Consider the following 24,320-nt stretch of genomic DNA (forward strand, 5'->3'; position numbering starts at 1 on the left):
TATTTTTGCCTCATAGGAATAATTTTTCTCCTCAGATCTTTAGGGTTATTTTTATTATATCTAGAATTTCAAAAACCGTGGTTTTGCTTACAGTGATCCGGGACAGTCAGCTCTGTAAATGAAAGAACAAGGCAGAGAAAATGGGTTTGTCATGAGAGCTGAGAAAGTTACTGCCTTCAGATGCCAGTGTGTGACATGAATTGAGAGTTGGAAAAAAAAAACTGAGAGCTCTAATGCCTTAAAAATATTCTAATTTTTTGGGAAAATTGAAGCAAATGAATTTAATTACTGAATTATGCACAGTAATTAAAAAGCAATCCATCTGTAATAAACTGCATATATTTTCCAATGAAGAAAGCATAAAAAATATGAAACTCAGGTGATTAGAATTGTAGGTAAATTTAGAAAGTAAATTTGAATAAAAATTATTCCTTTCCTTTTATAGTAGTTTTTGGCCATAAATTTGGTCCTACTAAAGGAATCTATATAAATAAGATTAGAGGTATTTATAGTTTTCATCCAGAATGCTTAATTTCTAAAAAATTCAAGTACACTGTGTTCCATTGTAGCAGTAGTACATTACTTCTTTTTAGAAGAATTACATTTAGGAAAATGTGCCCATCCACATGTTTTTAGGAGCACAGCTATTGAGATAAAAAATGATTTTCAGATTGATATTCAGAACCTATTAAGGGATTATGTTTAAAGTTCAGCAACTTTGCTGTGGCTGCTTGCTATTAATGGGTTGTGCTGCCATAAACATCCACAGGAGAAATGTGAGCATTGTGTGCTGCAAACGGGTACTAACGAAGAAAGATAATATGGTAACACTGTCCAAAACTACGCAAGACAAAAACAAGTCTTTGCTGTCAGACCATTCATTCCTCCCAGTGAGCCCTGACAGATCTTCCCTAAAAGCTTATGTGTGCAGATCTCTTATCGGAAATTAAGGCCTTCCGTGAGGCTGGAGGAAATGGTCCTGCCAAACTGTAACTTTGGAATATAATTTCAGTCGCAATGCAGGTGCACCTGGATCTGCAAGTAACCCAGATGAGTTGGAAAAAGACATTGTTTGGATAATCACGTTTGCTGCCTGGTGCCTTTCCTACATCTCCCAACTCTTACAAAATCCCTATCTCTCACCGTGATTCCTCTCTTGGAATTGCCTGCTGTTCCCCCCGGATGGTGTACTCTGATCTGAATAAAGTCTTACCTCCCTTCATATCCTTGCCTTGGTGAATCCTGTTCACCCCCTGTCGCCGGCCCGCGACCTGTGTCATCTGGCATGGCAAACATTCTTACTGAAGATTGTTCAGTTTAAGATTCAGCCACACGGGCTCTGGCAGAAATGTGTCACCTGGAATGTGCTGTGGCATCTTCCTTTCCTTACCAATAAGAAGGAAATCTAGGCTGGGATTTCCAGACCCCAAGCAGGCAGCACAGCCTGTGGGCCTCTTACTTCCTGGGTTCAAATCTTCCCTCAGCCACTTTCTGGCTATGAGATCTGGGGCAAGTTACTTGGCTTTTCTGTGACTCAGTTTCTTCACTGGCAATTGAGGACAATATTTCCTTCTTAGTTTTGTTGGATGATAAATCAATTCATAAAAAGTTTTAGGGTAGTTAATGACTGTACATAGTAGATCCTCAAAAATGTAAGAGATTATTGACACTGGAGAGCTCATTCTTTCTAAAGCATTCATAGGAATCAAGGGTGACAATTTCTCAATACCTTTCTGTTCATGTATTTTAATTTTTATCACTACATGTTTGCAGTACTGTACATAATGATCCCATTCATCGTGGAGAGTTGATACATGTACATAATATATCTTCTTTTTTTATTTCTTTCTACTCTCAATGCATTTTTCATACATTCAGACTGTTCAGTAGAGGAAATCATTTTTCAAGAAAGTCAAAATTATGTGGATAAAATATCTTCTCTTCATGTCCTAGCATAAAATGTTAAAAATCAAAATAAACCAAAAAAAAAAAAAAAAAAAGAAAAGACAAAAGGAAGAGGGAAAAAAACCTGGCAAGGGGACAGGTTTTGAGGATTGTTTTACAAAAGTCATTGTGTTCTGATGGCTTGGCAGGCTACTGTAAACACCCGGAGATGGAAGTAGGAAATCGGAGCCAGGAGCCGTGGCTATCGGCCTAACAGAGCCGTTCCTTTCTTCCTGGTCATTTCCCTTCCTGAGTGTCTGTAGGAACCACCCACTTGGGTGGTTCTCAGGTTTTTAGGTCAAACACAAACCCTGGGTAATGCCTGAAAAAGCCAAACAAGCGGTGACAGTCTGCGCAGGCTGGATGACTCGGAGCCACTGCTGTCTGCGGAGCCCAAGCTTGGGTGACGGTCGCTCCTCCGTCATCTCTGCAGCCAGGAGAGCAGTAACCCTGCTAGGTCTCTGTTGCAGCTTACGGTCTTCTGGAGGGCAGCGGGCTCCTCACGCGGTTCCACCATGGATGAGACGCAGGAGCCTCTCCCCATGACTATCCACCTCCTCGCCGACTCTGGCCACGGCCTGCTCCTGCAGCAGGCTCTGGACCGGCTCCTGGATTGCATCTGCCCAGAGATGCGCCTCTTTCTGGTGTCTGAGCGGGTTAGACCGGTGAAATACCATGAACAGTGCCCGCCTCGGCGTTCCCGGTTCCCGGGGATGTCCGTTTTGCTGTTCCTGCATGAAAGCCTGGGAGGGGAGCGGCTGCTCCGCATCCTGGAGTCCCTGCAGCAGCCGCCCTGGCAGTGCTACCCGCCCCAGGATGCCCAGGGGAGGCTGTTTCCCTACCTCCTTGCCAGCCAGAACTTCTACAGCCTGGACAGCCAGATGCCCGTCTGGGGCGTGAGGCAGGTGCACTGTGGCGCTGAGCTCCTCAGGGTGACGCTCTTCTGCAGCTTCGACAACTACGAGGATGCCATCAGACTCTACGAGATGATCCTGGAGAGGGAAGCCTCTCTGCAGAAGAGCAACTTCTGTTTCTTTGTGCTCTACGCCACCGGGAACTTCTCCCTGCAGCTCTCCCTGAAGCAGCTGCCCCTGGGGACGGCAGTGGACCCCAAAGAGTCTTCCGTGCTGCAGTTCAAGGTTCGAGAGATCGGCCAGCTGGTGGCTCTTCTCCCCAATCCCTGTGTCCCTATCAGTAGCAGCCGGTGGCAGACCCAGGACTACGATGGCAACACGATCCTGCTGCAGGTATTTCTCCTTTCCTTTTATGGTCTTGTTCATGCACATGGAACTGGGTGATTTTATGTCTTAGGGGATGAGTCAGTCTAGTGGTTCTCAACCTTCCTCGAACATTAGGATGTTGGGAGCTTTCTGAGATTTCCATTTCTGACCCAGGCAGTTAGACGGGACTCTCTGGGGGAACCAGCGATTTTTTTTTTAAAACTCCTTGGATGGTTCTACTATTTAGCATGGTTGGGAGTCACCAATCTAGTAAAATCTCCTCATGGGACACACAAGGAAGTTCAGACTCAGTGACCTTGTAGCTGACGGGTAGTTTGTAGCAGAATAGGATGATGCTCCCTCCCTAAATTGACCTGACATCCGAATTGACTGTGTGCACAAACTTAGCCCACTCTTAAGATCCAGGAACACAATAAGCCTTTCCTCCTAACTAAAAGAGCTCAACTCGTGGTTGTGTTTGTGATGTTCAATTTGTAGGACTGTGGCTCAGGTTCTTCATAAGCTCGGTGAAGGTGATGTTGGCATTTTCTATAGCAAAAGTTGGTAGCTATACAAAATGATCCAATGTTCATAAAGTTCATCATTAAGATAATACTCAGAACTCAGTTTTAACTATTATTATTCATTGTATGCCTTAAATGAAGGGCTTGCAGTGGATAATTTTATTTAATCCCTAAAACAATCTACAAAGTCATCATTTTTCCATTTTGCAGATGAGAAAACTGAGGTGTGAGAGTGTCCAGTTACTCACCCAAAATACAGCTAGGAAGTGTCTGTGATCTTCAAAGTCCATGTGGTTAGCTGACTCTTGCAGCATAGTTTTCCACTGATGTGTATATACATGTAAATGTGCAGGCAGAGGGTTGTCCCTGAAGCCAACAGCAAAATATTCTGTGGCTTCTGTCCTTGAGAAATGGGCAGAAACCCCTCCAAGGCTTGCTGGACAAAGTGCTAAGAGGCTACAGTATGAGTTGTTGTTCCCTCTAGTACATTTTGTTGTCAATGCTTTGACTTCTAAATGAATAAAACATGGGTCATACTGCTTCACTAGTAAATGATTTGTAACTTATTTACTTTCTTGGTCTCAAAGGTGGATAGGTACTCTTCCTTAGGTTGCCTATTATACAACTCCCTACTTTCCAAGGCATTTGCAGTTTCTCTTTCAGTCTTAGTTAATCAGCAGAATGTAAAATTGCCCTCCCTGGCAAACACAACCATAAACGTGTGTATGCAGCAGGGGGCACGTTCTGACTCATTCCTGTTTTAAAGGCTAATTGATGTTTTCTTCTTCAGAACCACAGCTTATACAATTACTGTAGTTATTTCAGAAAGTTGAATCAAATCTGGGGAGAGCACAAGGGTTCTTTGGATAAAGCAAAGACCCATGAGGGATATCAAAATAGCCCCATTTCTCTTGGGATTGTTTTAGGAGTCCGGTCAGTTTTCAGACAGACTCACACTTTCTTAGTTCCCTTGGAGACACCAACTCTTTCCTGGTCCACTGGCAAGTTCTCTAAACGTTATGCATTCTGTTCCCCCCTCCAAAACGCTGCCTTGGACTCTTCCCCATGGTCCCACCATATGCATGACTCTAAGCTTTTATAAACAAAACCAGGGACTGTCTTCTGGAAAATTCTGCTCTTCACAAAAGTGCTGAGGAAAGTTTGCAAGGCCAGAACACTGCAGTGACTTATCTAGAGCGATGTAAGTCTCAGAGGGCAGTGCATTTTTCAGGGTAAAAAGCCCAGCCCACACTTCCTTGGGGTGGGGGTGGGGGACAAGGAATGGGTGGCTGCTGCTTTGGCTTTTGTAAGTGCTATGGTTTGTATCTAGATGTCCCCCGAAAGCCTCATGCACTCATAGGTGGGGCTCTGGGAGCTGAGTGGGCATGCATGTATGATACTCATCAGTGTTTATAGCTAAGCATGATGCTGGGAGGTGAAGCCTGGCCACTGAGGGTATTCCCGGGGGCGTGGCCTGGAAAGGTCTATGTCCCTCCCTCCTCCCTTGATCTCTCAGCTTCCTGGCTATCTGGTCGTGGGCAGTGCTCCTCTGCCATGCCACCCCCCTGCCTTGGAGCCAGCTGACTATGGCCTGGAATCTCTACAAACTGTGAGCCAAAATAAACCTCTCCTCCTTTAGGATGTGTGTGTAGGGTACTGTGTCTCAGCAGTGAGAAAGGAACTTAGTAAGTCCAGGCCTTAAACAGCATGCCAGAACCCAGCCCTGACCTCTGCCACGTTTGTCTTGGCTCTGTCGTCAGACGGGCTTCCCCTCGGTGATGGCAAGATGGCCCGAAGCGTGTCTGAGGGGCACACCCTTCATATGGGCTCTGAGCTCCTCCCCGGCCATGGCCACAGCATTTTTGGGCCCCAGTGCAGTGAGACTGGCTTGGATCTGCTTGTCTCATCTACGTCAATGATTGTGCTCAGGGAAAGGGACTGAATGGATTAGTGTAAACCTGGGGAGAAGGCTCTGCCCTCTGCTTGGATTCTGTGTGGAGCCAGACTGACCTGTGTGACCCTCAGGAAGGGTGAGGGACACAGTGAAGAGCAGAGTCGAGGAGACAGATTCTGGTGGCCCCAAATGACTGATGTCTGCCAAAAATAAGAAAATATTAAGCTATCCAGAGGTATTCCTGTCCCAGGGTCAGAATGGAAGCATGTGTTCCCAGGGGTCTGAGTGTGGGGCACGAGACCCCAGGGGTCATGGGAAAGTCCTGGGCAGGGATACCTGCCCTGCATGACCTGCATGGCACAGCAGGAATTAGTCGGTTGCAGAGGGAGAAAGGTTTTCCTGACAAAGGAGAGAGTGGAAGCACCTGCCTGAGGTTCCATATAGCTGGAGAAAAGGCAAAGGGTAGGGCAGACAGAGTGGGTAGGTGGACAGAACAGATCATCAGGAAAACAGTGTGTCATAGGGTATGAGCATCAAGAGCACACGGTCTTTTCTAGCTCATGGCATCAAAGCTTGCACCTACACCAGTGTCTGACACACGGTAGGCAAGTACATACATACATACATGCATACATACATACATACATACATACATTTATTTATTTATTTATTTATTTATTTATTTATTTATTTGAGGTGCTTTAGATGTGACCCAGGGCCTCTTTATTTTGAGGGAGTGTCTCATGTATTGCATTTTTTTCAATTTCATTGAAGAGTTTAAAGAGTAATGGCAATAGTTCTTCTCTAAATGTCTTGTAGAATTCAGCAGTGAACCCATCAGGACCTGGGCTTTTCTTTGTTGGTAAATTTTTAATTACATTTTCAATTTCACTGATTATAATTGGAGTGTTTAGAATTTTTATATCTTCATTTAACTTTGGCAATTCGTATCTATCTAGGAATCTGTCCATTTCTTCTGTCCTTTCTATTTTATTAGAGTACTGGTTCTTGAAGCAGGTATTGATGATCCTCTGGATTTCTGCTGGATCTGTTGTGACTTCACCTTTTTCATTCTTTTTTTTTTTTTTTTTTTTTAGTACCGGGGATCAAACTCAGGTCCTTGCACTTGTGCAGCAGGTGACAAAACCACTGAGCTAAATTCCCCGGCACCTCCTTTTTCGTTCTTAATTGCATGGATTTGAGCCTTTTCTTTCCTTTTTTTTTGATAAGGTTGGCTAAAGGTTTATTGATTTTATTTATTCTTTCAAAAGAAAACCTCTTTGATTCATTGATTTTTTGGTATTGTTCTCTTAGTCTCCATTGCATTGATTTTTGCTCTGATCTTTATAATTTCCTCTCTGGTACGAGGTTTGGGTTTGTCATGCACTTCTTTTTTTAGGAGCTTGAGGTTCAGCATTAGGTTGTTTATTTGAGCTCTCTCTGTTTTCCTTATATAGGCATTCACTGCTATGAATTTCCCTCATAGAACTGCTTTCATTGTGTCCCATAGATTCCTGTATGTTGTACTGGTATTATCATTTACTTGTAGAAACTGTCTAATTTCTTCTTTAATTTCCTCTGTGACCCACTGGTTGTTCATGAGGGTGTAATTCAATTTCCATGTGTTTGTGAGGGTTTTGTGGTTTCTTATGCTATTGATCTCCAATTTTATTGCACTATGGTCTGATAATACACAGGGGGTAACTTCAACTCTTTTTCATTTACTTAAACATGTCCTGTGAGTTAGCATGTGGTCTATTTTGGAGAATGACCCACTTGCAGCCTAAAGGAATGTATATATTCTGATTTTGTGGGGTGGAACACTCTGTAGACATCTATTAAGTCCATTTGTTCAATAGCTTGGTTCAGTTCTAGAATTTCATTGTTGATTTTTTGTCTAGATGATCTGTCAATTTGTGATAGTGTGATATTGAGATCCCCCACTACAATTGTATTAGTGCTTATTTGGATTTTCATGTCCATTAATATTTGTTTTGTATAGTTGGGGCATTCGTATTTTGTGCATATATATTTAGGATTGTCATCTCTTCCTCTTGGATTGTTCCCTTCACAAGGATGTAGTGACCATCTTTGTCTCTCTTAATTAGTTTTAGTTTGAAATCTATTTTGTCTACAAATAAGATTGCTACCCCTGCTTTTTTCTGGATTCCTGTCACATGGAGAACTGTTTTCCATCCTTTTACTTTCAGTTTATGAATTTCTTTTTGAGTTAGATGTGTTTCTTGTATACAGCATATTGTTGGATTTTGCTTCTCAATCCATTCTGCCAGTCTATTTCTTTTGATTGGTGAATTGAGGCCATTAACATTGATGTTTATAACTTGTAGATATTAACTCATCCTTGTCATGATGTTTTACTCTTGTTGGTTCTTTTATTTTTTATTATTTCCCCCTCTCCCTTTAGTTTCTTGCCTTGCCTGGTTGCTTTGCTCTGTTGGGCCTCATGGAGTTGTGATCTTCATTATCTTTTTCTAGGGTATTTAGAATTGTTTGCAGTGCTGGTTTGGTGTTCATGAAATTTCTCAGGTGTTCTTTATTGTGGAAGTATCTAATTTCCCCATCAATTTTGAAAGATAATTTTTCAGGATACAACAGTTTAGGTTGGAAGTTATTTTCTTTTAGGGCTTGAAATACTTCACTCCAGGCTCTCCTTGATTTGAGGGTTTGTGTTGAGAAGTCTGCTGTGATTGTGATGGGCTTTCCTTTGTAGGTGATTTGTTTCTTTTCTCTAACTGCTTGTAGGATTTTGTTCTTCTGTTAGATTTCCAAGATCTTGACTAGGTGTATGTCTAGGTGTAGCTTTTTTTGATCATGCCTAGTTGGAGTTCTATATGCCTCACTTATCTGTACATCAAATTCTCTACCTCTGCCTGGGAAATTTTCTACTATTAGTTCTGTGAACAGTTACTTTTTTAATGTCAATTGTACTTTCTCCTGCTTTTTTGTAGACTCCTCTCAGTCTTATGTTATTTTTCTTTGCATCATCTAGCAGCTGCTAGATTGATTTCTCATAGTCCCTTGCTATATTTAAGAAATCCCTGTTTTCATGGTCAGTAACCACAATCCTGTCTTCTATATCTGATAGTCTATCTTCACATTCCTTGAATCTGCTGTGAATAGTTTCAGTGGAGTTTTTAATCTCCTGGATATGTGTTTGAATCTGTTTCATGGATTCCATTTCTCTCTTATGTTGGGCGATCATGGTTTCCATTTCTTATGCTGGGCATTCATGGCTTCCAGCATGGTTCTGAGTTCATCTATTTTTTTTTATCTGTTTCTGTTCTAGTGCCTCTAATCATGTCTTTCACTCTGCTTACCATCTCTGTAGTTATCTGGGAAATTATTTCTGTTTTGAATTTTTCTAGAGCCTCATTCTTCCATTTTGTTACTTTCTGTGCTATGAGTCCAGGGTGCCAGATGGTTGATTATCAGATGTTTCCACCTCATTTCCCCCAGAGTTTGCCTTTGGTGGGGTGGAAGTCCGAGTTTGTCCTTTGATTAATTGTCTTCTCATTTTTGTTTTTGGTACTGTCCTTGGTTTAATTTCTGGGTTGATACTTTGAAATTGCTTATTGTAAGTATCTTTGTTGCTTGTATTTTGAACCCTTATGGAATGATTGCTTCTCAGAGGTGTCTTCCAGGTATAGCTGGTCTTTAGGTTTTGAGTCTCTAATGACTCTGAGGCTATCTCATTTTCATTATACCAGGAAGGACAACTGATTAGACCAATCACAACACCTTAGCACAAGTGATAAAATCAGCAACACCATAGCATCAAGCACAGTTTAGAAAATGACAATTTGTGATAGTTATTAATCTATCACCTTTAACTGTGTGAATTAAATCAAAATCGAGGACCAGCCTAACATACTTTTTTTTGTACTGGGGATCGAACTCGGGTCCTTGAGCTTACGCAGCAGGTGGCGAAACCACTGAGCTAAATCCCTGGCCCCTCAACATATGTTTATAGTGAATAAGTTCTTCAATATAGCAACTTTACCCTTCATGATGGGGAGTTAGAAGGAGTTCAGGAGGGAGGGATAGATAGGAAGAAGGATAGGGGAAGGTTAGCAATGAGGCCAGAGGACACAGGAAGATCATGCAAACTCTAAGAAACTGTTGAAGACAAGAGGAAAAGACAGAATGAAAGAACAAAGAAGAGAACAGAACAACGTAACAGCAATAGGGAGGCTAGAAACTGTGTTTACTTTACTTTAAAACTAATGACAATTGAGAGAAGGAAAAAGAGAAGAAAAGAAAAATAAAGAAGAAAACCAAATTAGGGCCAGAACAGGAACAAAAAGGAGATGAAGAACAAGGTAGGACAGTAAGAGAATGAGTGAGAGAGAGAGGGAAATAAAGGAGAAAGGAAAGAAAAAAGAAGAGAAAAATAAAAATTTGAAAAGAGTAGAAAAAAATTAAAATTAAAAATTAAAAATAAGAGCAAAAAATTTTTTTGAAAAAAACAAATAAGAAAAATGAAGGGCCTCCTTCAGGGTGTGTCTCTGCTGTCACAATAGACAACATGGGCAGCAGTGTGCAGCTCTAAGTCAATGAGTCTCAGCAAGCCAGTAGCAGACCCGTGAGATTCAGGCAGATTTCTGGATGCAAGTCCCAAGTTGAGCGCCCTGCCCTCCTGCAGGGTTGAACTGTGCAAGGTTCTACTGCAGGTTCCAGCTGCCCTTCCCCTGAAGATAGTCCTGGTCCTGGTGGGAGGTGATGATCCCTCCAATTTATCAACTACGGTGGTGTGGTGTGCCTTTATTGCAGAGATTCTCTGCACTTTTCCAGTGGGCTTCAGTTTTCATCAAGGAGCCTGAGAGAGGCCCTCTTTCTATTGTTCACTTCTGCTTTATCTTCTGGAGCTCAGGACAATGGCCTTTATGACTTCCTGTGCCTCTGCAGTGTGGAACCAAGTAGCGGCACAGCCAGGAGGCCAGAGACAGGGGGATAGGAGGGGCTGTGTGGCTAAGCTGGTCCCTGGGGGGCGGGGCGCGGGGACCCACACAATGGACTATTATTCAGTCATAAAAAGTGATGGAATTCTGATAACTGCTGTAACATGGGTAACCTTGAAAACATTATGCTAAGTGAAAGAAGCCAGACACAAAACGACAAATATTACATGATTGCACTTACACGAAGTGCCTGGAATAGACAAGTGCATAGAGACAGAAAGTAGAACAGTGTTACCAAGGGCTGGAAAGAGAGATGGATGGTGAGTTTGGTTTAATGGGTACAAAGGTTCTGTTTGGGGTGATGAAAAATTCTGAAAATGAATAATGGTAATGGTCACATGACATTGCAAATGAACTTAATGCCACTGAAATGTACAATTAAAAAATGGTCAAGATGATAAATTAAATGTTCTATGTATTTTGCCAAAATTTTAAAAAGAAAGAAGGCTTCCTGAAATTTTTAAAAGGTGAAAACAGCGAAGTTTTGTTATGCATACTTTACCACCACAATAAAAAGAATTAGTTAATTTTTTCAAAAAAGAAATATAGATGGAGTGCAGATGATCAAGGTAGGATTTAAAGAAAGCCATTTATTCAGAATTTTAGAGAAGGGACTGATGTGGTCATAGCTAAACTATATAAATTTAGAGCAGTAACTGTACCTATCAGGTGGGACAGATTGGGTGGGGGACAGACCGAGGACTTCAGATGTGACTTCAGTCATCCAGTTGAGAGTTACAAAATTCTTGAAATAGGAAATGCACAATGAAAATATGGAGTTAAATATGAGCTGCATTTCAGGGGTTGTCTTGATAGGAATTGGCACCTTTTAGACATAAAAGATGGAGAAGAAGGAGGTGACAGTGAGTCTGGATATGCTATACTGGGTTTGAGAGCCTTTCTGGTTATCTTAGTCACCTTCCTTGTCACTGAGACACAACACCCGACACCTAAAACTTACAGGAGGAGAGGTTTATTAGGGCTCATGATTTTAGTTCATAGTTGGCTGGCTCCAAGGCAAGAAGGGCTCAGTGGAAGGGCCTGGCAGAGTAAAGCTGCTCACTTCATGGCAGCCGGGAAGCAGAGATGAAGGGAAGGGAAAGGGAGGGAGATATATCCTTCCAGGTCATGTCCCAGAGACCCACCTGTTCCAATCAGCCACATCTCCCAACACCAAGCCAGCTGTAGCACCTCCATAATCCAATCACCTTCCATAAGCTTCGCCTATGCATGCATGAGCTCTCAGAGGACATCTAGATGTAAACCATGACACTGGCCATTCCTATGGAGACATTTCACATCAGGTGGCTACTGAGGGGTGCAGGTGGTGGTTGAAACCCTGGGAACGAGTGACATTAGCATGAAAGAAAGTGTGGGAATGAGAAGAGATGGAACAGGACCCAGGAAATGTCCACACATTGAGAGAGGAAAGGGAAAAAGAACCAGTACAAAAAAGTAAGAAAGAACAACCAGAAAGTAGGAGAAGATCATGGTGTCACTGGACCCAGTATCTCTGTTGGTGGCATGTGGTCCCTAACACGTGGCTTCTCAGCTGTGCTAGAACAAGTCCCTCAGTCCTTCCATACTGGCCTTCTCAGCAGGCCAATGGACACTGGTTGTGCTGCCATGGCCCCCTGAGTGGTCACCACCTGCTGCAGCTCCTGTGTCCTCCACTGGCAATTTCTGCCACTTGCACATCCCCTCTGGGCTTATGGGAAAATCCATACAATATCACGATATCAGGCTGTAATTTTTAACAAGATCTTCCTGCAGATCTGAAGACAGAGATGGAAAAAAATCCAAAGACTTCTGTACAAGAACAACTGTTTACAAAGATCTCTGGCCATATACTCAGAGCTCCATGGCTCAGGGCATTTATGTGTCTCTTCCAGGTCTTCCCCACATGCACTGATAGGCAGGGATCCAGGCCAAACTCAGAGTGGAAGGAGATGGTTCCCTCTTATTCCCTCTAAGGCCACTTTCTATATCTTTGCCCAAGAAGACCTCTTCCCAAGTTGACTGGAATGGGAGAGTTCACACCCACCTTACCTCACCTCACCTCACCTCCCACCATTAGGGATTGTCTCCTGTTCTGAGGACCTGGGTGAGACAGATGAATTATCTTAACACATGAGCCCAGCACTGGTGCAGTCTGCAGTTTCTAGTCTCTACAACAGATGGTGCTTGTCAGCCATCCATTCTGGGGGATTTTCTCACTTTATTCTCCCACATGAGCTGAACTCACATCTGGGCATCCTTCCTGCAGCCCTTGGGTTGCACCTCTCTGGATGTGCTGCAGTCAGTATGAGTGGAATCCGCACACGTCCCCAAGATGTAGCCATGTGGGAACAAATCAGGTGGAAGGAAAGATTCTCTTTCACACGTACACTCCACTTTCTCCTCTCCAATCAAGACCCATTCCTACACTTCATGCTGTCTTCTAGAACTTTGGTGAAAATCTTCTGTACCTGCACTGCTCAATATGGCGGCTGGTGGCCACAGATGGTTGTTGAGCACTACAAATATGGCTAGTGAGGCTGAAGAACAAAACCACTAATTTTATTTAGTTTTAACAATTTAAATTTCCCCCTAAAATCAGCAATGAGACAAGAATGTCTACTTTCATCTCTTCTATTCAACATAGTATGTGAAACATTAGCCAGAGCAATTAGACAAGAGAAAGAAATAAAGAGGATAGGAAAGAAAAAACTCAAATTATCATTATCTGCAGATGACAGGATACTCTACATTGAAGACCCAAAGAGCTCCACCAAAAAAACTCTTAGCATTAATAATGAACTTCAGCAATGTAGCAGGATACAAAATCAAGACACAAATCAATAGCATTTGCAAATACCAACAAGGAATGGAAAGAATAAAATTATGATAATAATACCATTCACAGTAGCTTCAAGAAATTAACCTAACCAAAGGAATTAACCTAACCAAAGAAGTGAGAGACCTCTACAAAGAAAACTACAGTATTCCAAAAAAAAGAGATTGGAGAGGACATCAGGAAGACAGAGATGTCCCCTGTTCCTGGATAGCCAGAATCAATATGTCAAAATGGCCATACTCCCCAAACCATTATACAGATTCAATGCGGTACCAATCAAAATATCAGCAGTATATGTTAAGATACAGAAAAAAACAATCCTAAAATTCATATAGAGCCAGAAGAGACCCAGAATGTCAAAAGCAATTTGGGGCAGCAAAAGCAAGTAAGAGGCATAGCAGTACGTGACTTCAAGGTATAGTGATTAAAAACAGCATGGTACTAGAATAAAAACAGACACATGCGTCAATGGAACAGAATTGAGGATAAAGAAACCTCCCCAGACACATTCGACTATTTGATCTTTGACATAGGGGCCAAAAATTTATGTTGGTGGAAAGATATCATATTCAACACTCATTTGAGTGAGGCAAAGTACAAACAAAGAGAATAATAAGGGATGGATAGAAGGGGGAAAGGAGAAGGATCTCTTGCAATAAGGAAGCGGTCCAAAGAAAAAAGTGTGAGAGATTAGGAGAAGGAGGGACAGGGAAATAAGTCAAATAAAGATATGCTATGTCCAGGAACCTAATAACCTCAATTAATGTAAACATTATATGCCATAACACGAGCTAAGATCAATATCAATAAGAATGAATAATGAGATGGGGAATGGAGGGGAGGGAATTAAAAAAGAAAAAGAAACAACATGTGGTATGTACATGTAACCACTCCCCAAGATGACTGTAAACTGTGTGAACTGAAAACATGTACTAATAAAATAAAAAATAAAAAATTTAAGAAATAATTTAAATTTAGTGACTATTGTATTATACAGGAATTATATACATCTTGTCATTGTATCTTAGTTCCTAACATTGCCTATTATGTTTTAAGCAAGAATTTAATATCTGCTAAATAAATAAGTAATACTTAACAGTTAACAAAATATAAATTTTTGCAATACATAAAGTAGGCCCCTGGTTATTATTTAGGTAGATAGACATAGAGTCTTATTAAGAAGATCCAGGACTAGAAAATGTAACTTAGTGACACGATGCTTGTCAACCATGCACAGGCCCTGGGTCCAATCTCCAGCACCAAAAGAAGAAAAGATAATTCAAGTGAGTTTTATTATTATGGCTGGACATTTCTGCGCTTTTCATCAGACAGGGGAATGCTAATTTTTTAAAAGAGAAGTCTGAGACCCTCAGCCATCTGGCAAAAGTGGGTGCAACATTACTAACATAGGGCTGCAAATTTAGGAGACTGAGAAGAATCCCTGGCCAAGGAATAAACCTCCTCTTGCCAAAAAAAAAGAGTTGAAATTCATTTGTACTCTGATCATTTGGAGTGCATCTTTCTAAGATGTATTTGCAAAATGTTACAAACTGAAAGCCTGGTGTTTGCAGTTCAGGGAACATTAGCAACTATCATGATGAAGATTATTTCTCATTCATTTAGAACTCTCAACTCTTGAAAAACAAAAACATGCTTAAAGAGAAAAATGGTTAAGCTGTGAAGGGATGCGCTCACTTTGGGAAGAGAAAATAATACAGTATTGCTTCTTGCTAAAAGTTATTTCAAGAAGATAGCCAAGAGGATTTCTCCAACAGTGAGGAAAATGACAGCAGGGGAACAAATGATGGAGATAATGAGAAAATAGGCCAGGCCTATTTAAGACTTAAAACCAGTCTTTTTCCAATTAACTGACACTTTGAAAAGTCCTTCTTTCAATGGATTGCCCCAAACCACTGATCACAACCTGCTATTCTGCAGCAGCCAAACTCTGAACAATCTCTTGTTCAGGGCAGCAGAGCCCAGGAACCGAAAGAGAGCAGAGAAGCACGTGTACACCTGAGGGTCTGAAAGCGTGGGGAGGTCCGTGAGGAGGAGGAAGAAATCCAGAGAGGAAGGAGACCTGAGAAAGTTTAATTTCTGTAGAAAAAGAGAAGAGGAGGGAGATGGGGAGAAAAAGGGAGGGCAAGGGAGGAAGAGAGGGAGACAGCACAGGTCCAAGTCCAGTCAAGAAAGTGGGAGAAATGGCTAACTGACAGGTTGGGGTCACGGAGGAAGCAGGCAGTGATGGAATTCATAGCACAGGTAGAGAGACTCGCCACTTCCTGCAGAGAGGAGGGCTGCCGAGGTTAGGCGCTGGTAGATTTGGTGGTAGGAAACTGTTACTTTTCTCTCGTTGCTGAGACAAAATACCCGACACCTAAAGTTCAGAGGGGAAAGGTTTTTTGGGTGAGGTTCACAGAGTTTTCAGTCCATAATCAGGTGGCTCCAAGGCAGGGTGGTACATGGCACAGGGGCAACAGTTCACAGTGGGGGACAGTAGCAGAACAGCAAGAGTCCTTAACAGTGTCTTTCTACCCCTTTTATCTTACTCCGACTACTTAGGGCGGGTGGCACTCAAGCCCTTAATCCTGGTGCCCTTGGACCTAGCCCCACCCTGAGTCAATCACACACTCTAGATTCAGCCACCTCCAAACTAGCCCCACGTCATTCTCCGGAGGCTTTGGGAGGACATCTAAACACAGGGCATAACAGACAGAGTTGCTAACTCATGATGGCTTTTACTTTCTCTGCAATATAGATGGTGAGAGGAAGGGGAACATTATGCTACTGAAGGTTTCAGGACAGTTCAGAGGGTTAGGAGCAGCTGCTGGGGGAATAGAGGGAAGACGAGGGAACAAGACTGGAAAGCAGCCTAGGTAGAGCTGGATACCATGCCAGGCCAATCATTTGGCTCCTTTTTTTTTTTAAAGAAAAGTGACTCCAAGCCAGGGTTGGGAGATTTTGTAGGAATTTACGACAGAAAGGGAGTAGTGTGGGGAGTTGGAGGTATTGGCAAGGACATGGTCAAAGCTGTAGTCTTCGGACTCAGATGGCTATAGAAGGCAGAGAAGACTGGACAGGGAGAGAGAGACTAGGGGATGGTGTAAGTGGTGAAGAGCAGATGTAATGGAAAACAGAATCCTGGCCTGCTGGTCTGAGTGCTTGCTAAGTTGCCTAGACTGTGCATTTGTGATCCTCCTGCCTCAGCCTTCCACTTAGCTGAGATGACGGGAGTGTGCCAGCACACTTGACAGAGGCAGAGCATTTTAAGGAAGACATGATCTGGTGGAAGGGCCACGGGACTGAGGGACCACAGGGGAGTGAAGAGTACACTGGGCTGGCTCAATGGGGACCATGGACTCCCAAGGCTCAAGGGAGCTCTTTGTCCTGCCCTGAGATGTTTCAGCACAGGTGTGGCTTCAGGATCAATTTCCTTCTGATGTGAGGCTGATTGAGGTGACCAGGCAGAATTTGGCTTCTCTTTCTGATCAAAGTTGTCAGAACATGAAGTAGGAGCTGCAGAGTTAAACTTATGGATTTCTTTCTCCTGACTGGGTGGTCTTATATCAACCCAGAATTACTTTTGAATATGAAAAAACATGGTGCCCATTTCCTGGCCTAGAAGAAAGGACTTCACTGGGTGAAATAAAAAGGCGTCTGCTGATTCTCCAGAGGAAGAGATGGCAACAGAGCCCTGTGCAGGACTGAAGGAGTTCGTTCTCCAAGGAAAAGATATTCTAGCTTGTAGATGGTAGGCAGTGCTTCTTCCTCTCTAGTTTTGAAAAGATAAACAAGATGTTCTTTAAAAAGTAAGTTTGAGGTGACACGAGGTTGATGTGTGTGTGTGTAGCGGGAGCCTTTATCTTTTATTTTATATATTTGTACAATCAAATTATTTTTATAGTGAGCAATTATCACTTACAAGATATGATCAACATATATGATGAATGCTTAAATTAAAAATTTTTTCTTATAGTAAAAGACAGACTGCTATTACTCCCCTTCAAAATCCTCCCCCAGCTTTGAACACACTTATGCCCCCTGTTCTTACCACTTTCTGAAGCAGTTCTGGAAGTCCTTTTCAAGAATATCTTTATAAGATGTGATAAAAAATATGGTGAATGCTACTGTCAAGTGCCATGCAATGGAAAGGCAGGCTTACAAAAACATTAACCTGTGTTCTCATCCACCTTATTCACCAGATCTGGCATCATATGACTTCTGGCTCTTCCCCAAAGTCAAAATGACAATGAAGCGAAAGGTAAATGTTTTGAATCAATCCAGGACCTGGAGTGAGCCATGACAGTGCAACAAAAGACACAAAAGAACTTTAGAGTGCTTCAGAAAGTAGCCAGAATGATGGGATAAGTGTGTTCCAAGCTAGGGGAGTATTCTGAGGGAGATTAATGGCAATATGTCTTTCATTGTATAAATTTTTTAAAAATGCAAACATTCACCATATGTTAGGACCACATCTTGTAATGTAGGCTGATTATCTATAGTCCAAAAATCTGAAATGCTCCCAAATCTGAAAACTTTGAGTGCCACTATCGTACCACAAATGGAAAATTCCACACCTGACCTCATGTGATGGGTCACAGTTAAAATGCAGATACACTAAAAATGTTGTGTAAGATTACCTTCAGGCTCCTGGTCTATGGAACATAAATGTTTAGACTTTGGTCTCAGCTCAAGATATCTCGTTATGTATATGCAAATATTTTGAAACATGAAAAAATAAAAAATGTGAAACACTTCTGGCCCGAGCATTTTAGATAAAGAATACTCAATCAACAAGCAAAAAGATACTCCTTGTTAAGAACTAACAGATGAAAAGAAAAGACAGGAGGGAAGGAAGGAAAGAAAGGAGGGACATGTAGGGGGAGAGTGCAAAATGAAATTAGGCAAAAGAATTTCCAGGAATGAGAGCAGGAGGTCGGCTCTATATGATGAGGAACAAACTCCCATGGCCACGAGTGAACTCCCTAAGGCACAGATTTCTGGGTCTACCCCAGTGGCTCCCAAACTTTCCTGTGAAACTTCCCGATGCCCAGATTGCACCCTGGCCTGGTGGAAGCAGAATGTCTAGGGCAGGACCTGGGCGGCAGTGTTTTCTGATAACCTCCAGCTAGTTCTGATGTGCAGCCGTCTGGGGACACACATTTCCCTGTGAGTTTGCTGGTGGACACATCTTGAGGTGCAGCAGGCATCCTCTCTGCAGTGTCCTCTAGACAGAGTCTGTGAGCTGGCAGGGGCTCGTGGCAGCCCATGGGGCACTGTGCTCAGGTGGCTCCATCCGTGCAAGCACAGGAGGAGGGGATCCGGTGTGTGCAGCTCTCTGGGAACCTCAGGGTCCAGGAACAGAATTTAGAGATTCCGGAAGAGCAGTTTTCAAACTGTTCTGAGATATGCAGGGCCTTGGTGAGGGGGTTGGCGGCCATAGCGGAAGCGATGGGGAGACCTAGGGTGGTTCCATGGGTGGGGAGACCTGCAGCCCCAGCTGTAATTCGACTGCTTCATATTTTAGCTTGCAGCTAAGATACTGTTGGGGAAAAAGGACTTCTTATTGAGAGAGAGAGGAGAGAGAGAGAGAGAGAGGGAGAGAATCATTGATTGAGAGAGAGCAAGGACTGGCCAATTGTGGCCCAGGAGCTAAAAAACAGTTTTCCATTTTTAAACAGCTGGAAAAAAATCATGACACGTGATAATTATGAGATTGAAATTTCAGCCTTCATCGATAGAATTTCACTGAAACACGGCCACACCACTTATTTATGTCTTGCCTATGGCTGCTTTGTGGCAGAGCTGAGTGTCTGGGATATGGTCCATATGGCCAGAAAACCTCAGATATTTACTACATGGCCCTTTACGGAAAGTATTTGGCAACTTCTGAAAGGAGCAACTGAAGTCTCCATTCTTTTTTTTTTTGCAGTGTGATAGTCATCACCTCTCCACTTCTATCAGAGATATATAGGAGATACCTATACATCTCCTACACAAGCAAGCACTTTGTGTCTGTGTATAGTAGTCAACTTGTTTTGACCTGCTTTTTCACTGTCATAATTTCTGATTTCCTGCCTTGAGAGATAAATATGTACCACTCTTTGTTTCCCCCTTGAAATAGGTGATTTGGGGGGCAGTGGTAGTTCATAGGAAAACTAAAGAGAGAGTGGAGTTCCCGTGTACCTCTTCACCCTGACCCCACAGACACACTGACTCCTCAGCTGCCGACAGCTCCCCCAGAGGGGCACGTCCAATACAAGGAAGGAGCCTCCATCCACAGGCCATTGTCACTTACAGCCCATGGCTTACACTAGGGTTCACTCTTGGTGGTGCACCTACTACAGGTTTGACAAATGTGCAGTGACACCTGTCCCATTACAGTATCACTTGGAGTACTTCACTGCCCTAAAAGGCCCTGTGCTCTGCCCATTCTTCTCTCTCTCCACAAACCCTGCCAATTACTGATATTTTTACTGTCTCCAGAGTTGTCTTTTACAGGATGCTGTAGAGTTGGCTGTAGACCATATGTAGCCTTTTCAGATTGGCTGCTTTCATAGCAATAGACATGTAGGGTCCTTCTGTACCATTCTTTTTGGTATTTGATTGAGGTCTGGATGAGGCAGGGGTGGGTCCTGGATACCAGTATCTAAGGGCTATTAACAAGGTGGAGGAAATTGTCCTTTTCTGAAATCCTCTCGGGGAGAGTGCTGTGCAAGAGGTGGTATGCCAGGTTCCCAGGAGTTTGAGGATGAAAGATGCGATGGTGAACTGCACTCTGGGGAGAGATGCAGCTACCTGCAGGAGGGGAGCTTTGCTGAGTGCTGTAAGATTGGAACCAGAATGGGATTTTCAGGGATTAAAGAAGCAGAGCTTCCACACAAGCAGTTCCCTTTTATTTTCCCATGTAGTACTACCCTGTATCCTATAAAGAACATTTGTTTTAAAAAAGAGCCAAATTATTGGCCTGGGTGGAGTGCCCACATTGCCTTGGACTAGCCTAAGAGATACACCATTATTAGCATAATCTAAAAGAAGGACACTAACTTTGAGAGATTGGATTCCTCTTTCAGTCCTTATCTTTCCTGAGACCATATGTCCTGGTGGCTTTTTTCTTTCAGCATGGTTGGTAACACATTATTTACTGCACCCAGAGAGGTCACCGAATGACATGTTGGGGAAGTCCTTGCATTGTTTATACAATTTAATGTACTACAAATACGGTATTGCAAAGCGGCCATTTATCCTCAAAGTCTTGCACTTGTCAAAAACCTAATTTAGGGAGCCAGGTGCACACCTTTAATCTGAGCACTCTGGGAGGCTGAAGCAGGAGGATTGCAAGTTTGAGCCCAGCATAGACAACTGAGTGACTTAGCCAGATCCTGTCTCAAAAATGGGGACGGGGGCTGAGGACATAGCTTAGTGCAAAGGCTCTGGTTCAATCCCCAGCACTGCTAAGAAAGAAAAGAAATGAAAAAAGAAAAGAAAGGAAAAAAATTAACCTTGAGGGGGAGAGAGACAGGTTCAGTCCAGGTGATTTTGCTGAGCGTCTGCTCTGGACGTGGCACAGCAGAGGTGAGGTGTGTGCTTGGTACTGAGCAGATGGAAAATGTCTTCTTTGTCCTCTTGTTCCCCAGGTCCAGTCGAACCCAGGCCTTGGTCCTAGGCACGGCGAGCTCCCTTCTGTGAGTGGCATCGTGGGAGCCGACGCACCCCATCAGGGCCCCAGGCTGACTTCTGTTTCTGCGCAGAGAACCCTGGAGCCCAGGAGCTGGAGAAGCCGGCCCAGGAAGTTCAAGGCGCGCTCTCTGGAGCTTCCTCAGCCCAGTGGGATGTCAGAGGCCAGCTTTAGTGGTGCCCTCTGGAGAAGCCCTGGCCGGTCTGCCCAGGCCAGCAGCTCAGCCACGGGCACCCAGCAGCATCTGCCTTCTCCCTGCCTCGAACTCGGGCCCACAATGAAGCTCCTCAAGGAAAACAGCTTTCAGAAGCTTGAGGCTGAGATGGATGTGGACACAGGGTTCACCGTCCTCAATCCAGAGCCCAGACCATCTATTTGGAGCAGATTTCCAAAGGACTTACAGGTCAGCCAACCGCCTAGTTTGCCAGGCACTTCCTTCGAGGCGACCACCACCACAACCGAAAGAGTGGTGAGGGAACACATTCACCCTTTGTTACTTGCTGGCCAAAGGGAACTTGGTCCGAGGAAGACGATCTCAAGATGTCCCCTTCACCTGGCAGTCCAGGGTGAAGAAAAAGAAGAGGAATTCTTTATATAGTACAAAAAAAGTGTTTTCTGAAGCATAAGATCAAATAGAATGTTATAGAAATGAGGCATTGACCCTGAAGCATCTTGTGTTTTATCCTTTCTGAGGGATCTGAAAGCTGCTCTGCATAGATCTGCATTGCTTTCATTTCAGATGTTCAAAGGGAAAAGGTGCCACAGCGATTATTTATTTGCTGTCCCCACCCAAAAGAACACAACCAAGCCCAGGGAGAAAGCCCAGCACCTTGTTCCTGGGAGATGCACTAACCCAGCTGGATGCCTCAAGCTCAGCAGGGATGAGGATAATTGCATGGCATGCAAATGAATGGGAAGTGTTACCCACTGCTGATTAGTGTATGCAATTTAGTTTTAATTTTCACTTGGTTTGCATAGCTCATCCCCCTGGATAGCCTGGACTATTTAATCTTAAGTGCTTTTAAATTTTTATGTGACCTCTTTTGTAACTAGGCCCTGTTCACCACATATCCTCTTGTGATTCTGCCTTTAAAGTTTGCAGCTGGAAGCAGTGAAAATGCAGTGTTTTGAATGTGGTAAAGAATTTATTTTACTCCTATTTAATGAGAGGAACACTGGGAGCTAGAAAACTGGGTTAAGAACGAATAGTAGAATCCAAGGGTTTCCTGCTCTTTGGTTTCTTGTTTCTGCTCCACAGTGAAGAGGCCAGTGGTTCTTCCTATACATCAAGGAAGGCTTTGGATGATTGGGAATTGAGATCCCACTGAACACAGCAGGAAGATTGGATTGACAGGGCCCCTGGAGCAGGAATTCCCAATGTCCTCTCAAGTAGTCATCATTCATCATTTACATGTTCACTCAGCGAATAATTAGCCAACACCTACATTTGAATAAAACATCGTGCATGTAGTCCACATACATTCTATGGCCATCAACCCAAAAGATGTTTATGGTTTGTAACAATGTTGCATCGACTCTTATCAACTCCTAAAAAGATGTCGAAACCCAAATTCATTCCTTTAAGAACTTCTTTCACAACCAATATCTGCGTTTGCCACTGAGGATGTGATAAGCCTTTACAACCTACAGGTGAAGACTGGGCAAATTACAAATTGCAATTGTAATAGTAAAGGATAAATTCTCAGCTGCCCACACACTGAATTTTTTTTTTCTGCTTAGGCCTATATGTAGGTTTAAAAATTTTTTTTTGGTACCGAGGATCAAACTCCGGTCCTTGCGCTTGCCGCAGCAGGCGGCGAAACCACTGAGCTAAATCCCCAGCCCGGTTTAAAAATTTTTTGAGACTGTATATTTCAGTTAACTTATAAGGTTATTTGATTCAATGAACTTCATTTTCCAGGACAGCAGGACAGATACTATGGAGAGATATAAATGCTGATTTAGCTGAATTTTTGTTTTTTTGTGATGTTGGCGAGGAAATCATTCTAGGCAAGTGCTCTACCACTGAGCTGGATCTTTCAAAGCCCTAGATACTTGCTACACCCAATGGAGAGAGCACTAAGATGAGGCCTAAACACAGACCTTGTGGAAGCAAGCATAGCAGGGCTTGTGTGCTCTGCCCAGAAAATGGAGAGACGTGAAGAGAGCTACAAATGCACAAAAATGAGACTCCTAAATTGATTTTTTGTGTGTCCTTAAAACATCACTATATTCTCATTCCCATTTTATGTCTCTCTCCCAGGTTAAATTTTGATCTTAAAAAAGCAGAGTGAAGACCTTCATTGCAGCAGGGATTTCTATAACAAGAGCTTTTAGAAAAGTTTTATTTCACTCAGTTACTGAGCTACCTTGAAAAGCACAGCAGGGAGAAGTTTTAAAATTTCCTTCCAACTTTTTTTGACATTATCTAAATTTCTTTAACATAATATGTGGGTAAGAATATAAATACATGCGATCATAAAGAATATTTAGAAATTCAAAAGAATACCTCATGAGATAAGCTCGTAAAATAATGTACTCCTAAGATGTCACCTATGGTAACTTACTCAGAGTGAGTCTAATTTACAACATGATGGCATGGAAATGCCACTTGATGGGTGACGGAGGCCCAGATTTTAAATGTCCTATTTATGTGATCTTGAATGTCAGGCTCTGTGACCCTCTTTTGCCTTATCTATTGTAATGAAGGTTGTTTGAAGAATCAAGATGATGTATACGAAAGCATTCAGATATTAATTATTAAGCACTATAGATGCGGAAGATTTTTTTATTATTGTATTTTAATTTATATTATATTGTATTATTAATACAAATGAGTTTAAAAATGTCATGAGAATTCCATTTTTTATGAAATTTTAATAAAATCAATGAAACAATAAAAAAATCCACCTAAGATTTTTATTATGTGCCATTTGTTTTATATTTCTACATCTCACAAGAAGATTAAGTACAGTAAATACAAATATATCCTAGAGTTCAGTGGATATTTCTGCAACAGAATAAATTATGGACTAATTTGACACAATTTATCAAATAAGTCAAACATAACTATAATTACACTGTATTCCCTATAATGGAAAATTTTAAATCTTTTAAATCTAAAACTTTTTAAATCTGAGAGTTTCCCAATGATCAGAATATATTTTATTTTTCTTTATAGGTGTATTGAAAATTAGTTGCACTGAAGTTATTTGGCAACTTTTAATAGTATTGGACACTTTTTG

General features: G+C 42.4%; 1 protein-coding gene across 2 annotated transcripts in view; it reads left to right on the plus strand.

The window, feature by feature from the left end:
• Nucleotides 1–24,095, plus strand: part of Fam124b (family with sequence similarity 124 member B) — a 49,705-nt gene extending 25,610 nt beyond the window's left edge. The window contains exons 2-3 of one of the 2 annotated variants that reach the window (XM_087205986.1): nt 1,013–3,191; nt 21,035–24,095. In XM_087205986.1, coding sequence (XP_087062112.1) covers nt 2,460–3,191; nt 21,035–21,673 — 1,371 coding nt within the window. In that variant the 5' untranslated portion in view covers nt 1,013–2,459 and the 3' untranslated portion in view covers nt 21,674–24,095. The remainder of the gene's footprint in view (nt 1–1,012; nt 3,192–21,034) is intronic. The other variant, XM_087205985.1, reaches the window with a different exon arrangement.
• The last annotated feature ends 225 nt before the right edge of the window (nt 24,096–24,320 follow it).

This window comes from Heterocephalus glaber, unplaced genomic scaffold, assembly GCF_053883595.1.
Source record: "Heterocephalus glaber isolate CG9 unplaced genomic scaffold, H.glaber_assembly_v1.0 deba00000621, whole genome shotgun sequence".
Lineage (NCBI taxonomy): Eukaryota > Metazoa > Chordata > Mammalia > Rodentia > Bathyergidae > Heterocephalus > Heterocephalus glaber.